The 17,362-nt window shown below is 42.2% G+C and overlaps 2 protein-coding genes across 2 annotated transcripts in view; both read right to left on the bottom strand.

The window, feature by feature from the left end:
* Window positions 1–17,362, bottom strand: part of GRM5 (glutamate metabotropic receptor 5) — a 447,722-nt gene that overhangs the window by 187,164 nt on the left and 243,196 nt on the right. The window lies entirely within an intron of this gene.
* Window positions 7,350–8,196, bottom strand: LOC132240692 (transforming protein RhoA-like). Its single transcript, XM_059708190.1, has one exon. The coding sequence runs from the start codon at window positions 8,099–8,101 to the stop codon at window positions 7,520–7,522; it is 582 nt and encodes a 193-aa protein (XP_059564173.1). The 5' UTR covers window positions 8,102–8,196; the 3' UTR covers window positions 7,350–7,519.

Genomic DNA, 17,362 nt, shown 5'->3' with positions numbered 1-17,362 from the left:
AGATTGACACTGTGAAATTTTAGGATTTATGAATCTTATGAGCTAAAATTAACTTCTCAAATTTTTTTTTTTTTAGGTTTTAGGGGAATTTCTTTGTGTGATGAACATGGATCTTAGTTTTCACTTCTTTCAATTGTGGCTGCTAATTTGATATAGATGTAAGGGTTTTGTTTTGTAGTTTCTGCTAACTAGAGAAGGAGTTGCCTAGAGAATAAGCTTTGTGGCTATTTGGAAGGTGGAAAACCACCATGGGCCACATGGGGACTGTGGAAGGTTTTCTAAAGGATGCTGGCCTTGAGCTGGTTTCTTAGGGATGAAGAGAACAATGGTGGTTAAAAGAGGAGGTTTCTCAAAGCACTGGAAAGGTATGCCTAAGGTTAGGCATGCAAGGAGGGGCCAGAGTGGGGGTGTTAGCTCTCAGGTAAGCTTCAAAATACAGCATCAACACCTCTGCCTTTGGGAGTAGTATTTATTCTTGATAACAGCAGAGGGAAATTATGTTTGATGGAGACATTCTGGGAAACAGTGATAAAAATTTGGAGCATGCCCTGTAGCTCATATGTATGGCTATACAGCATTGCATTGTCTGGCTATGGTCCATTCTTTGAGACATAGTTGCAACGTGATTATTATCTAGTTAGTAATGAATTTGTCTCTGCTATTTGCAATTTCATCTACAATCATTTCATTAAGGTCTAAACCCTGTGAAATGGAGCTTCCTGCACATAAGAATGAGTGTGGACGCATGCTTCCTATTGATGCATATTGAGTGCATCTATTGTATAGTTGTATCTAAAGCTCTAAAGATGTAACTATTTTCTTCTTCCTGGGTCCAGTCAAGGTGAAAAATTACAAATGAGGCTGTAAATGCCACAAATTCTGCATGGAAGAAAGAGCCTACATACAGGCCTCAGGGACTCCTTTGCCTAATTTTCTTCAAAATTACAAGTTTCTTTTTTGAAAAGGAATATTTGGGAGAACTATTTGCCCAAAGGTATTTTTGTATGCATAGAGCACTTGGAGAGAATCAAAGGTGGGCAAAAGAATTAACATTTATGCAATGCTTGCAAATATACTGGGCCTTCAACACATTTCACCTTTATAACAATCTTCTAAAATAGGCAGAACAATGTCTCATAGATTAAAGGCATCATGGGGATGGTCATTGTTGTCTGTTTTGTCTCCCAAGTGCTTAAAACAGTACCTGACACATACCCACATACTAGATGTTCAATTACTACTTCTGAAATAAAAATGATTTGAGTTGGCTCTTGTCACTTGACGAATTAGTGTAAAGAACAGTTAAGTATCTCTTGCAGGACTGCAGAGCCACCATGGGGTACTACCTGTAGTGCCTTAGAAAGATCTGAATGCAGGTTTATCTGACTGCAAGGCAGTATCATAATACCTCTCCATGGTAATTTTTTTTTATGAAAGAATAAAAACCTATACATTCCTCAGTAAGGTGGATGTTACTATTCAGAATTAGAATTCATCTAGGAAGCAGACAGAGCTGCTGATCCCCTAGATCAGTCTACAGTTGAATCCTCTCCTGATTCAGAGCTGAGAGAGACTTTACATGAATATTTGTAAGCTGCCTTAAATCCTTTTTGAAACAAGGTTGAGGAAATATGAATACACAAATAAGCAATGCTGAGGATATGCTATGGTTTCACTTTCATTTCAACAGGTATTTACTTACTAAGTGCCAACTCAATTCTTAGGATCGGAAAAAAATGGAGAAAGGACACAATTCCTGCCTGAATTCGCTCACAGCTTTCTTTTAGGTGGGAAGAGGAATTAAATTAGTGATTTCTAAGCCTGGTTATATATAAAAATAACCCATATGGCTTGTTAAAAATATAAAATTGGACTGTCAGAGGTTAGGTCTGAAATGCTTATTTTTTTCAACAGCCCCAGAGGATTCTGATTACAACTAGATGTAAGAAACACTGAATTAGATGCACACTAAAATCCCTCCCAGCTCTGGAATTCTATGATTTGCTATTTTTCTAAAGTTTCTTACAAAAATAGTGAGGAACAAAGGAGGTGTGTATTTCTGCCAACAGAACACTGTTCTGAGAGGGAACGCTAGGGCAAAAAGGATGCGAGTTGCTGGTAAGAAAAGTTTGGTCTGGAAAGTCATGAGCAGCTTGGGCCAACCAACCGCCAGAGATAAATTCCCTAAACAGTTTATTTAGGTTTGGCTACTTTGGCATGACTTAGACTAATTATGAAAATTAAGCCAGCTTTTATTTCAGATATTTCATATTTAGAAAAGTAGTAAATCATCATGTATGCCTGCGCCTTACCAGCAAAAGCTACGCCATGCAGCTGCTTCCTTTCTTAGGAAAGGATCTCAGTTGAATATAAGGTCTGAAACAATGAAATACAGTGGGGCCTTGACTTATGAGTTTAATTCGTTCCGTGACGGAGCTCGTAACTTAAATTACTCATATGTCAAATCATAAAGTGAACGAGTGAGACACGTGATGCTGGGCTGATGTTGTGGCGTTCACTGTGACTTTTGCTGCGCCAACTAGCAGTGGGGTATCTGAAGCTAGCTTGTAACCCAAATTTTAGCTCGCAACTCAAAGCAAAAAATCGGCCGAGAGACGGCTTATATCTCGAAAAACTCATTAGTCGGGACAATCGTAAGTCAAGGCCCCACTGTACATAGAAGGAAACATACCTACTAAACTTATGGACTTTGGTTTCAGAGAGGTTTTTGTGAACTTGACCCCAAAGGCAAGGGAAGAAAAAGCAAAAATGAAGGAATGGGATTACATCGAACTAAAAAGCTTCTGGGCAACGAAAGAAACCATCAACAAAACAACAAGGCCGCCAACCAACTGGGAGAAGATTTTTGCAAACAATATCTCTGATAAGGGGCTAATATCCAAAATATATAAAGAACAAATACAACTCAACAACAACAAAACAATCAGTCCAATTCAAAAATGAGAAAGTACCCAAACAGACATTTTTTCCCAAGAAGACATATAGGTGGCCACCAGTTATATGAAAAGATGCTCAATTTCACTAGCTGTTAGGGAAATGCAAATCAAAAGCCATTCCATGTTTTGGTTTGTATGCTCCTGGTTTGAAAAACGTCTTTTTGTCATGTGAACCATACATTTTTAGTAAGTAGTAAAAACAAACAAAAACAAACAAACAAGCAAAAACAGAAAAAGGCCTTCTGTAAAGAAAGCCACTTAAATAGCATTCAGTCCTTCTAATCACAAAAAAAACAATATTAGTGGCTGAGAATTACATGCTAACAAAAACCATCTGTTAGTCTTTGTGGGTGTTAAGAATGCTTTATAAGTACTGAAACGTGAGGGAAATAGTTAACAGTTTATTATACATAATAATTACATTTGCTAATAATTATAGTAATACCATTTATTTATTGTTTAATATTTCTAGTTACTTTGAAATGCTTACCACACTTTATTCAATCTTCATAAAAACCTATCACATAGGTCCTTTTTTGATCCCCATTTTACTAATGAAGAAATTGAGGTTTATAGCATTGAGTTCCTGGCGACATGCTGCTGGCAAGTTCAGGCCAAGGACTCAAGCCTACTTCTGTGTGACTCCTCAGCCTATGTTTTCAAACATACACTAATTATCTATCCTATATAATAAAAGGGTAATATGCAAACTGACCCTAAAAGCAGAATGACTGGGAATGACTGGTCACTATTACACAACTGATCACCAGGGGGCAGACGCTCAATGCAGGAGCTGCCCCCTGGTGGTCAGTGTGCTCCCACAGGGGGAGCTCTGCTCAGCCACAAGCCAGGTTGACGCTGCCCATACAGCAGTGGTGGTGGGAGCCTCTCCCGCCTCCTCAGCAGTGCTAAGGATGTCCAACTGCAGCTTAGGCCTGCTCCCCGCTGGCAAGTGGACATCCCCCAAGGGTTCCTGGCTGCCAGAGGGATGTCTGACTGACAGCTTAGGACCAATCCCCCAGGGAGTAGGTTTAAGCCAGCAGGTGGTCATCCCCCAAGGGTTCCCAAACTGCGAGAGGGCACAGGCTGGGCTGAGGGACCCTCCTCCCCCGAGTGCACACATTTTTGTGCACCAAGCCTCTAGTATAATAAAGAGCCAGGTCGTAACAACAGGAAGGCTCAACCAAACAGGAAGTCAGTGCTGGGTTGCCATGGCACCCAGCACTGACTGGAGCCCCTGTGCGCCCCCAACCCAGCACTGACTGCCTGGGGGCTGCGGATCAGGCCTGGAGAGATGCCTGCAGAGAGAGAGGCAGGGTCTGATCCGAAGCTTCTGTGGCAGCTATTGATCAGAACTTGCCTCTCTTTCTCTCCCAGCCTGGCCAACAGCAGTACCTCCATTTCTCTCCAGGCCTCCACAATTAGCCCCACCTTTCTGACCAGGCCCCATTGATAGGCCCAGAGATGCTGACTGGCATAGAAACTGACCAATCAGAACGAAACCTGGGTGAATGTAAGGAGCCAATGGCTGCCTAGTAGGCGGAGCTTTTGACACTGCCTGGCATACAAACTGACCAATCAGAACCAAATCTCGATCAACTGTGAGGAGCCAATGGCTGCCTATGAGGCGGAGCTTTTGACACTGACTGGCATAGAAACTGACCAATCAGAACCAAATTGGCTGGCAGAGGAGGGCAGTTGGGGGCAAGATCAGGCCTGCGGGGGAGAGCAGTTAGAGGCGAGATCAGGCTGGCAGGGGAGGGCAGTTAGGGGCAATCAGGCAGAGGCAGTTAGGGGTGAGCAGCCAGGCAGGCAGAGGAGTTAGGGGCAATCAGGCAGGCAGGCAGGTGAGTGGTTAGGAGCCAGCGGTCCCAGATTGTGAGAGGGGTGTTCGACCACTGGTTTAGGATTAACTGGGCCTAAATCGGCAGTCGGAAATCCCCCGCGGGGTTCCTGATTGGAGTGGGTGTAGGCTGGGCTGAGGGAACACCCCCTCCGTGCATGAATTTTGTGCACCAGGCCTCTAGTCTTTAAGTAAATAAATTCACTCTTTCCCCACACCAGAATATCATTCTCTAGCCATTAAATTATGTTTTTGAAGAATATTTAAAGGTATGGGAAAAATGTCCAGGGTATAGTATTTATGATACACAATTAAAAATGTATATACACATTTAGAAAAAATGCTTGAAGAAAATACATAAAACTGTTAAAGTTTTTCTCTGGGTGGTTGAATAACAGATGTTTTTTTTTTTTCTCGTCTTCCTAATACTTTCCTGAGTTTTCCATGTTTTATAAAATAGATATTTATGGTTAGAAAGATAATTCTGTTATTAATTAAAATAGACTATTAATATGTTAGAAAGATTATAAGAAAATTCATCAAAATATTAGAAGGCTGTTAGACAAAAGAGCTGTGGTCACACAATAATGATCATTCTTTTATAATTTCTAAAGACTCCTCATAGAAAAAAATTTAAAAATCCAAATGCTTTAGTTGCCATACATGGTCCTTCATAATCTAGCCATTGGCTATTTTTCTAGATTTATAACCCAACCCCTGGGTATCTTCCAAGACTTATTGTCTAAAACTTTCTGTGGGATGTATTCTACTCTCTGGTTTCACCAACCACTTGAAGGTGCCATTACTCCTTCATAAGCCATTTGCCTGGAATCACTGGACTGTAACCTTTTTTGGGATAAAGGTCATGTTGCTTTAATAATGGTATTCAATATCCTGAGCACAGTGCTTACTACACAGTAACTCTTCAACATATATTTATTGAATAAATAAATGGTCTTCTTTTACCTACTCCTCTCTCCACTTTCAGTGTAACCAAGTGGTTAGATCCAGGCTTCAGAACCAAGGAAGTGGATGAGTCATGTGTGGCTTTCACATGTACTCTATGCATTTCTGTGTGAAAGGGTTACAGAGGAAGTTCACTCATATGCTATAATGTAACTTGAAATATAAAGATAAGAAAACATTTTATTAAAAATTTCCCTGAAAGAGAGGACAAGGTTAGCTGTCATTATTAGCCGTTATCATCTTTTAATCCTCTGTCTAAATATCACCTCCTTTCTAAAGCCTTCTCGTATTCCCTTTAGGCTTAGTTGCTTCTCTCTCTTTCCAATTTCCATTTTGCTTTTTATGTCTCTATATCTATGCATTTCACTGCTTTGCAATTATTTATTTATGACCGTTTTCCCTACTATGATGTGAAGGAGAGCATAAGGCTTACTAACTCAACTTTATATTATAAAGGCTTAATTCAATATACATTCGATAATGACTGACACATATGACTCCTTTCTCAAACAACTCACAGACTGTAAAAGACCTAGGTGAGGAGACATCCTTTATTTAGGCAGCAAAATTCCTCATCTGCTTCCTGTTGTTATTCTAATGCCCCTTCAAGTGAAGCATGCCTGGCCCATTCGTCTGAAATGGCTTCATCCCATCTTTGTTCATCACTCTCTTTTTGCCTTCCTTATTATATTTTCTCTTTAGCACTTATTACCATCTAACATGGCATACACTTTACTTATTTATCTCTTTATTGCTTGTCTCTCTTCACTAGAATGAGATTCATGAAGAGAGATATGTATCTGTTTTGTTCACGGCTCTATCCTTAGAGCCTAAACAGTCCCTGGCATACTGAAGGTATCTAATTTGATATTTGTTGAATGAATGAATACCATGTACACAATTATAGAGACAGATGGTGGGAACGGTGGAGTGGATTTACTATATAAAATCTAAGCCCTTTCCTTGAGGATTGTTTTGACAACCAATAAGAGGCACTGAATTCAAGGTAATGCTCTGTGAAGAGCTTTGTGTGGTCATCTTTGTTATTTATTTATTTATTTAATTTTAAAAATGAATCTTCCTTCTGACTTTATTTTTTTAAAAAAACCAATACACTTTCTGTGGGGATGACAAATATCAGTATTAGGAAATCCAATTATACAAAATGTACTACATCTAGTTTGGGTAGATATATTTATTTTTTGGTAACATACATTAGGTGGTGCTAATTACACTAACTATAAGGTAACTAACATGAAACCACAGAACTGGAACTGCCACAGCTGCATGAGCCTGGGCCTCGCTGGCTGAGCACATTTTGAAAATGGGATGCCCACTCCAGAGGCACGACAAGGAAACCTGTTCAGGAGTCAAGCCCTGAAGAGGTAGCTCCCCAGAGTCCCTTGCAGCTGACAGATGTCAGGCAAGCACGTTAGTTATGAAGTAGTTACAGCCTAACTCACAAAAGTTACCATTTCTCTTTCTAGAAAGAAGCAAGAAGTGAAGGCATTCCTTGAATTAGCGCCTGGTGTATCGGGTGGGAGTGCAGAGGCGGCTGTTAGAGCTGTGGCAGAGGACCCGGCGGGCCAGATCATTAATAATCATGGTTGGCTTCTAAATACTGGTAGCAAGATGACTTCTGACTTGTAATCTTAGGTAAATTATAGATAAATGAAAAAGACCAGGAATCATACACTAAGATTAATGAACAGCACTTCAAAATGAACGCGGGAGGGCTGTGCTTGCAGCAGGCTCACAAAACAAGGCACCCAGATTTCTTCTTCCCACGTCTGGCTTGCAGAGCAGCTCTCGTGGCCATTTCGAAAACCTCCCTCACTCCATCTTTGGTCTTTGCTGAACACTCCACGTACCCCCAAACGCCAATCCTGTTTGCCATATCTCTGCCTGCTTCCGGTTTGACTGGCTCTTGCTTCATCTTGGTTAGCTCCCGCCTTGTGTGCTCATCATTTCGAAGATCCTTCTTGTTCCCAACCAGGATGATGGGCACATTGGGACAGAAATGCTTGACTTCCGGAGTCCATTTTTCTGGGATGTTTTCTAAACTATCAGGGCTGTCGATGGAGAAACACATCAGGATCACATCCGTGTCCGGGTAGGAGAGGGGCCTCAAGCGATCATAGTCCTCCTGCCCGGCTGTGTCCCACAAGGTCAACTCGACCTGCTTTCCATCCACTTCAATGTCTGCCACATAGTTCTCAAACACCATAGGGACATACGCCGCTGGGAACTGGTCCTTGCTAAAAACGATGAGCAAGCAAGTCTTGCCACAGGCTCCGTCACCAACAAGCACCAGTTTCTTCCGGATGGCAGCCATTGCTTACAAATGTGCTGCAAGGCCCATGCGCGGCCTATGGCAGAAGCTCTACAAAGTGCCTTGAACTTCTCAGATGAAAGGCACTCGGGAGATGCTCCGATGCTCCGATTCCGGCCTCTCCGTGTGTCCCAAGCTCCGAGACTAGGGAGGGCGGCTAAGGAGCCGGCGGACTAACGAGAGAACCGCCAGAGGGAGCGCGAGCAAGCGAGCGAGGGTGGGCGGGCCCCCGCGTGCCTGGTGGGCTCGGCCTGGCCTCGGTCCTGTGCGGTCGTCTTTTATATCGACTGATGTTAAGATCTATCAGGATCTTAACTGTCCCCAGGAGACAATTAAATGAAGAGAAGGGTGAGCATCCTTTCATTAAATGCAAATACCCGACCAAGAGGCCTCCCTCAGCCTTTGGTACAAGGTAACTGAAGGGAGTATCTGCCTGCCAGCCTGTCACACACGTTAAGAACCGTTAAGGACCCTGCCTCTCACACTACCCACTGGGTGAAGAAGGCTGTGAACTTGTACCCCACAGACCCTGGCCTTGAGCAGTTGATAAGGTCTTAGCTTGAAACACACTCAGTGTGGGTCTAAGTAAATACCCGCCTTAGGGTATAGTCTCAACCGAGCCCTTTGTAGAGTATCAGCTTCTTCCATGTAGTCCACCCAGATGAACGGAATGGGACACAGACACAGAGGCAACTAGCTGAGGTAACTTACTGATGACCTGGGCAACAGACGGGGAGCAAGAACAGAAGATGAATTTTGTTTTGGAACATTTGCTATTCCCCCTTCTTCTCTCTTGGCAACTGAAGCTAACATGGCCTACTGTTTGCTTAGACCTTCCCTACTTTTAGTGGATAAAACCAGGCTGCTTGCTATAAAAGCACACTGGTCATTCTTTTCTCTCTAATGGGGAGACATACCCAGTTTATAAAAAGTGAAGCCAACACATTTTAGAAAAGTTAAAAATAATGTTGGGGCATGTCTTTCTGGTTAACATCTCTGAAATTGTTATTGCCCTATCTGAAGACCATTTCTATAGACTCACGCTCATACAGTTTCTGTAGGACAGTCACTAGCAGGTGTGTTTGTGTGTGTGGTAGTGGTCATGGAGGTACTACATGGCTCAAAAACAGTCCCAACTGAGCGTGACAAGTGTCCACTAATGTTCACAAAACCTCAGCTTTGTTTGCTTTTCTATTTATTTTTATTGATTGATTTTAGAGAGGGAGAGAGAAACTTTGATTTGTTGTTCCACTTATTTGTGCGTTCATTGGTTCATCTTGGTATGTGCCCTAGCTGGAAATCAAACTGGCAACCTTGGTGTATAAGGACGATGCTCTAACCAACTGAGCTACCCAGCCAGGGATCAGCTGTGTATTCCATAAGGTAGAAACAAGTGCACAGCAGTTAATGTAGGATAGCCATGTTGATGATATGTGGGTTCAAATCCTGGCATTGCTATTTTACTATATGTGTGATCTTAATTTTTCAGAAACATTCTCCACAGTTACAAATTGGTAATAACAGAAAACTAAGATGGGGTTGTTGGGAAGATTAAATGAGAGAATACATGTTAAAACATTTAGTATTGTGCCTATGACACAGAAGCACATGTAATGACTGTTAACTATTATAGTGAGTAATTCCCTCAAGAAAGAGCAACTAACTTTCCTTCTTTCTAGGAACTGAATCTTTTTTGGTGGGAGTGTGAGGTGGAGAAAGGTCCATGGAAGGGGTAGCATCTAATCATTACAACCTCTTCAGCAATTTGGAGAATCTGAACATTAAGAATGTATTGTTTCATATTTTCTTGATTTTTAAAATTATTTTTTTTAATCCTCACCTAAGGATATTTTTCCATTGATTTTTAGAGAAAGTGGAAGAGAGGGAAAGACAAAGAAATACCGATGTGAGAGAAACACATCGATTGGTTGCCTCCTGCATGCGGCCCCGACCAGAGCCCGGGCTGAGGAGGAGCCTGCAACCAAGGTATGTGCCCTTGACCAGAATTGAACCTGGGACCCTTTGTTCAACAGGCCGACGCTCTCTCCACTGAGCCAAACTGGCTAGGGCTTCTTGATTTTATTAAGAATATAGAAGTAGGAACTGTTCAACAAAAGTGGTGCATCTTTTCTTAATTCAAACAAACATGTTTCATGCTTAACAGCAACTACAAAAATACAGTTTAAAATTACTGTTGGTAGCAGTAGCTTTCATCATAAGTGGCACTAATCATACATAGTTAAATTTTTAAGATAAATAGTAGCATTATTCTCAATAAGAATAAACTTCTCCAGAATCACTTTGTTACACATGCACATCCACACTTACTGTGCCAACTAAGCAATTGACAGTGTGTGACTGGCATCCAGGCATTGACCGTGTATTGGAAATGAGTGCAAAGCTTCTTTCTATGAAGTCTCTCTTCGTAAAAAAAAATTCTTATTCTTCTGAGGTTAATATAGACAAGAACATCCTATTATACCAAGATCATCAAATATGTGAAAGGAAATTGACAAAGAAAAAGACAGCTTTTGTTCTTCACAATACTGGATGCAAATTTGAAAGACTGTTCGCTTTTATGAAGACAGACCTCATTGCTTCCTAATTTCTTCCCAGGAAAACAGACTGGGGATGTAAGGTGTGACTGAATGACTAGTGATACCTAATTATCACAAGCTGAACACAAGGCCTGTCACTGAGTATTGGGTCAATTCACATTTCTAAATTAATTAGCAGAGCAATGAGAAGAAAACATCAACTGAATATTCTCTTGGTCCACATTTAGTCAAGATCACATGGCATGGCTGAGAATCACTAACAATTAACACCTGAACATTTAGCCTGTAACCTTACTTGACATTAAATTTGTACCTTTCTCTGGTTTGGGCCTTTGTGGGAGGAGGTGTGGAACAGCAGAAAAATATTAATCCACTTCTCCTGTAAAACTGTGATGATTTGAGTTGGTATCACCACAGAGAGGCCCTGATGATGTGATGTAACATCTGCCTCCAAAAATTTGTAGTTTCTTGGGGAATATGCTGAGCTTTCTGACACTACTCCATCCTGCCCCAGGGCCCTTGTTGTGGCTATCCTTTGGACACACCTTTAAGTGTTGAGCAGAGGGACAACCCAAAAGTGAGAGGAATCACTTCATGATAGTTTTTGTATTTTTCAGAGACCACAACATGCATAATTTTTGGTGCAGCTGCTTCAACTTTCTAAATCTCTCACATTTGTCTGGGAAGTACTGGCATCATCCATCTCTCTGTGCTAAGATAAGGAAGCTCCCTGGGCAAAAAGCGAAAATATATTCCATTGTTTGCTGTGTGACAAAATGGTCTGTTTAGTTTGGGTTTTCAAGTAGTTCATGGCCATGCCATGATTTTTGTATTTTTTAAATTAATGGGCTAATTTTTAGAGCAGTTTCAGTTTTACAGAAAAAATGTATCAGAAAGCACAAAGTGCCCATATACTCCCTCACCCTGCCCTCAGTTTTCCCTAATATTCCATTAATGTAATACATTTGTTATCATTGGGGAACCAATATTGATACGTTACTATTAACTAAAGTTCATAGTTTACGCGAAACTTCACCCTTTGCATTATACATTCAATGGGTCTGACAAATGTATGATGACATGTGTCCACCATTAGAGTATTGTACAGAATAATTTCCCTGCCTTACACATCTCCTGTGCTCTGCCCTTTCACTCCCCCCTGAAGCCCTGGAAACCAGTGTGTTTTTTTTTGTACTGTTTCCATAGTTTGCCTTTTCTAGAACATCATGAGTTGGAATCATATATTATGCAGCCTTTTCAGATTGTCTTCTTTCACTTAGCCATATGCTTTCAAGGTACTGCCATGTCTTTTCATGGCTTATCGCTCATTTCTTTTCAGCACTAAATAATATTCTATTGTCTGGATGCATCCCAGCTTGTTTATCTATTCATCTACTGAAGGACATCTTGGTTGCTTCCAAGTTTGGGCAATTATGAATAAAGTGGCTATAAATATTTGCGTACAGGATTTTGTATGGACCTGTTTTCTATTCAGTCAAGTACATACAAGGGGCATAATTACTGTTTTGTAGGGTATGTTTAGTTTTGTAAGAAACTGTCAAACTGTCTTCTAAAGGGGCTAGCCCATTTTTCATTCCCATCAGCAATGAATGAGAGTTCCTGTTATTTCTTGCTTTTTCCTTGCTTGTCTCTCCAATCAAATGGTTTTTACTGTTGAAGAGGTCACTGAGCTACATGAATTCTAAAAAAAAATATGTAGGAAACATCTGAAAAAATCAAGCAACTAAAATAACAAAAAATCTTTCCGTGTAGAGCACCCATGTCTCTGAGGTTCTAAGCTGCAGTGTTAACCTGTGCTCCGTGTCTCTAATACTCTTCGTCACTGCAGCCAGACCCCCATCTTGGCCAACATCAGAGCCCTTTTTATTCCAATCTTATGTTTGATCTCCCAGCATCTGTTCTAAGTCTTTGTGCACATGGCAGCCAGACTGAGCTTTTCAAAATGCAAATCCTGACCTAAACACTCCTATGAGACAGTACAAATCCTTAATACAATCTCTGAGGCCATGCACGTACTGACAATACCCATCTCTCCCAATCCATCTCTGATCATTTTCTTGTCTGCTCAGTTCTACTGGTTGCTCCCCGGTTCCATGAGAGCGTGAATTACTAATCCACCACAGGGCCTAAGCACATGCCATTCCTTCAAGTCAGAAGGTGTCTTCTCTCCCACCTCATCTTCACCTACTGAAATCATATTCATTCTTCAGGTCTCCTCTCAACTGACCTTTTCTCAGGAGACCTTCCTTGGCAGTCTGCTCACATTGGGCCCTGAAGTTAGTGGCTTCCCATTACCCAAAACCTCTTCATAGAATCTCCCCTAAGTGTTATTTCATAGTTAGCTGCTTGATATTTATCTCCTCTAGACAGTATATTTCATGAGGGGAGGATTGCATACATTTTCCTGACTGCTTTACTCTCAGAAGCTATGATAGTGATTGGGCATGGCAGGGAATCTATGAATACTTATTTGGGGAATGGATAGATAATAACAAACACATAAAGATAATAATTCCAGATAGAAATTGCCATGAATTAAAAATATATTTATCAATGCACTGCTGACAACAGAAATTTCTATTATCCAGAAAAATTGCTATTTCTTTTAATAACTCCAGAAAGCTGATAAAGTCCTTTGTCATGCATACTTAGGCATATATACAAAGTTTTTCATGACTTCCCTTCTGCCTACTTCTCCTACCTCATCACCTGCTGCTTCTCCCTTGTACGTGATGCTCTAGCAATGCCAGACTGAACTGTTTGCTATTTCCCAGAAGCACCGTGTTGTTTTATGGCCCTGTGACATTGCTCAGTTATTTTCTCCTGTTTGGAAGATTCACATTGCCTGGCAAACCACCTGTGATTCTTAAAAAATAAATTCAACTACAGTTTACATTCAGTGCTATTCTGTAATAGTCTTAGAGCATAGTGGTTAGACAATCATGTGCTTTACAGAGTGGCCCCCCTGATATTTCAAGTACCCATCTGGCACCATAGAAAGTTATGATAATATTATTGACTGTATTTTCTAGGCTTTAATTTAAGTCTCTCTGACTATTCTATAGCTACCAATCTCTACTTCTTAATCCCTTAACCTTTTTCACCCAGCCCCCTCAACCCTTCACCTGACAGGGGACCCTGTCAACTGTCAGTCTGTTCTCTGTATCTATGAGTCTGTTTCTTTTTTGTTTGTTTATTTTAATACAACTCAGAGGCTCCCTTCTCCAGGAAGATTTCCATAAACACCTGGCACAGCCCAGTGGACCTCTGGTGGTCTATATCAGTCTGTATAGTCCAATATCAGGCTAAAATATGCAACAAATATTTAATGAAGGAGACTCAATATTGCTTACAAAGTTACACCATCATGGGAATATTTCCATTAACCTGTGCTCCGTGTCTCCAATACTCTTTGTCACTGCAGCCAGACCCCCATCTTGGCCAACATCAGAGCCCTTTTTATTCCAACCTTTGAGACTGGGAGTGACATCAATGATGAGACTATTTGTCTTGTTTGCTCTCTATCCCCATTGCCTGGCAGGGAACAGCCACCTGACCTAAGTTTCCTGAAATCAACTGAATGATCAATACAAAAGTAGTAAGCAAGGTCAGATTTCCTTAAGAGCAGTTCATTGAAACAATCACAGCATCCTTTTTGATCATCCTAGATAACCTGAGCGCTTACAAAAGTATATAAATTTGCAGACTAACTCTACAGCTGTCTGAATTTATTTCTTCTACCCGTGGTCGGCAAACTGCGGCTTGCGAGCCACATGCAGCTTTTTGGCCCCTTGAGTGTGGCTCTTCCTAAGCCTTAGGAGTACCCTAATTAAGTTAATAACAATGTACCTACCTAAATAGTTTAAGTTTACAAAATTTGGCTCTCAAAAGAAATTTCAATCGTTGTACTGTTGATATTTGGCTCTGTTGACTAAGGAGTTTGCCGACCACTGTAGACGATAAAATGAACAATTGTGTCCCAGCTACAGTCTAAGCTGACCTAGGACCATCAAATTAAGGCCCCCATCATTAGCGACACCTCATAAAAATTAGACCAAAAGTAAGATGTACCCAGGTTCTCGTGGATCACACTCCAGGCCTTTCTCCGCGGAGACAATCATTATTCATCCTTTTCCACTTTGAAACATCCCCGCCTACAAATGGGGGCACTCCCTCCTCTGAGCCCACACACGGGACATGTCTCCATCACTCCCTTCCCCTTTGCATTAAAACCGCTTGCTGAAATGCATGTCTCGTGTTTCATTGCAAGATCCCCAAAGGCAGGACTCTAGAGAGTATTATGCTAAGTGAAATAAATCAGTCAGAGAAAGACAAGTATCACATATCTCACTTACATGTGGAATCTAATGAACAAAACCAAATAGATTCAGAATCATGGAAGCATGCAACAGACTGAGGATTCTCAGAGGGAAGGCGGGGGGAGGGAAGAGATGAACCAAAAAACTTATATGCACACTAGGGGCCCAGTGCACGAAATTCGTGCACTGGGTGTGTGTGTGGGGGAGTGTCCCTCAGCCCAGCCTGCCCCCTCTCACATACTGGCAGCCCTCAGGCGTTGACCCCCATCACCCTCCAATCGCAGGATCGGCCCCTTGCCCAGGCCTGATGCCTCTGGCCTAGGCGTCCGGCCCGGGCAGCGGGGACCCGCAACTGCAGCGGCCCCGCGATCGTGGGCTTCGCTTTAGGCCCAGGCAAGGGACCCCTAGCTCCTGGGACTGCCAGCTTCGACCGTGCCCAGCTCCCATCGCTGGCTCCACCCCTACTTCCTGCTATCACTGGCCAGGGCGGAAAAGGCACCTGATTCTCCGATCATGGCTGGGGGGCAGTGCAAAGGCAGCCCCAGGGTTTCTGATCACTGTCAGTGGCAGGGGGCTTCTTCCTGCTTTCCCTTTCGCCTCCCTGCATTGTGCCTACATATGCAAATTAACCGCCATCTTGTTGGCAGTTAACTGCCAATCTTAGTTGGCAGTTAACTGCCAATCTTAGTTGGCAGTTAATTTGCATATAGCCCTGATTAGCCAATGAAAAGGGTAGCTCGTACGCCAATTACCATTTTTCTCTTTTATTAGTGTTGATATGCATAACCCATGGACACAGACAATGGAGGGGTGAAGGCCTAAGGAAGGGATGGAAATAGAAGGATAAGGGGGTGGGTGGCATCAATGAGGATAAAAGGGGACATCTGTAATACTTTAAATAATAGAGATTTTTAAAAAAATTAAACAAAAAAAATCTCTAAATTCCAAGAATCTGATCCAGTGGCTAGCTCACAAACACATCAATCAATGTTTTCTGAATGAATAAAACAATAATCCTATGTACAATGGGATCAAATAGAGTGTAGTGTTATGAATAGGTATAATAAATACATAATAACAAGAAATCAACAGCATTTTCAAAATACAATATAATCCCCGACATTGGCTCTGGGGAAATAACTGACATTTACTGAACGTCTACTATGTACTGAATGCTGTGCTGGGTTCTAAGCACTTTGTCAATGTCACCGTGTTTTATTTTTATAATAACCTGTCAATGTAAATAAAATCACCTTAGTTTTTAGATGCAGAAACTCAAATTCAGAGAACAGATTTGTAAATTTAAGAAATGTCTGACACCAAAATTCCTTTTCCTGCTGTTGAGACTATTATTTAAAGGGAAATTATTCAGAGAGTGAAAGATGAAAGGACCTCTGATTAAGGGCCGACAGGAATCCTCTCCATACAAACTGTGTGGGCCTCAGAAAACAAAGTCTCATTCCATCCCCTTCACTGTCCCTGCCTGTCTCTCTGTGTCTAAGCAGATAGAACTCACTCTGCCCTCGAGACCCTGGAAGGTCTGTCCTGGCTATAGTTTTCCCACACTGGGTGGCATCAGCAGATACCTTAAATTAAGATCTTTGTTAAAGATCCTTTTAAAGCTGTGATTACTTAAGGGCATTTTCTTTTCCCCCTAAATTTCCTTAACACTTTTATTTTAGTACTAGTACCCCAGTGCACGGATTCGTGTACATTGAAAGCAAATTAATTAGAAGGTGGCGGGTGGGTGACCCGAGCTGGACACAACCTCGAGCCAACCTCCCATGGTCCTTCCCCAGCCAGCCACACCTGGGGTGGAGCCAGGGCTTGAAGGGCCTCTGCCAAGTGAGCAGGGGTCCCTCCAGCAGGTGGGATCCCTGGCCCTGGCCTGCGGAGATCATGCCGAAACAGGCTCTCTGACATCCCCCGAGGAGTTCTGGAGTGCAAGAGGGCACTCTGCAAAGTGGATGTCGTACAGGGTGTGGAACGCAAATGCAAGTGTGCAGTAAACCAGATTCGGGCCAACAATGCCCCAGCAATAACATAACCCACAGCCGAAGGTGGAATAGTGTGGCCTCATGAGAAATCAGGCTCCCTCCTTTCTGGTTTTGGGGTGTATCACCCAAGAACCACCACTGCCAAGTCACTGCAGCTCAGCCCCATGGTGGTCAGTGCATATCATAGTCACTGGTCAGACAGAGGGAGGGACACTTAGCATGTTAGCCTTTTATATATATACTAGGGGCCCGGTGCACAAAATTAGTGCACTGGGTGTGGGGCGGGGGGGGGGAGTGTCCCTCAGCCCAGCCTGCCCCCTCTCACATACTGGGAGCCCTCAGGCATTGACCCCCATCACCCTCCAATCG

This window comes from Myotis daubentonii, chromosome 9 (assembly GCF_963259705.1).
Source record: "Myotis daubentonii chromosome 9, mMyoDau2.1, whole genome shotgun sequence".
Classification (NCBI taxonomy): Eukaryota; Metazoa; Chordata; class Mammalia; order Chiroptera; family Vespertilionidae; genus Myotis; species Myotis daubentonii.
This window is presented reverse-complemented; position numbering and strand designations above follow the sequence as displayed.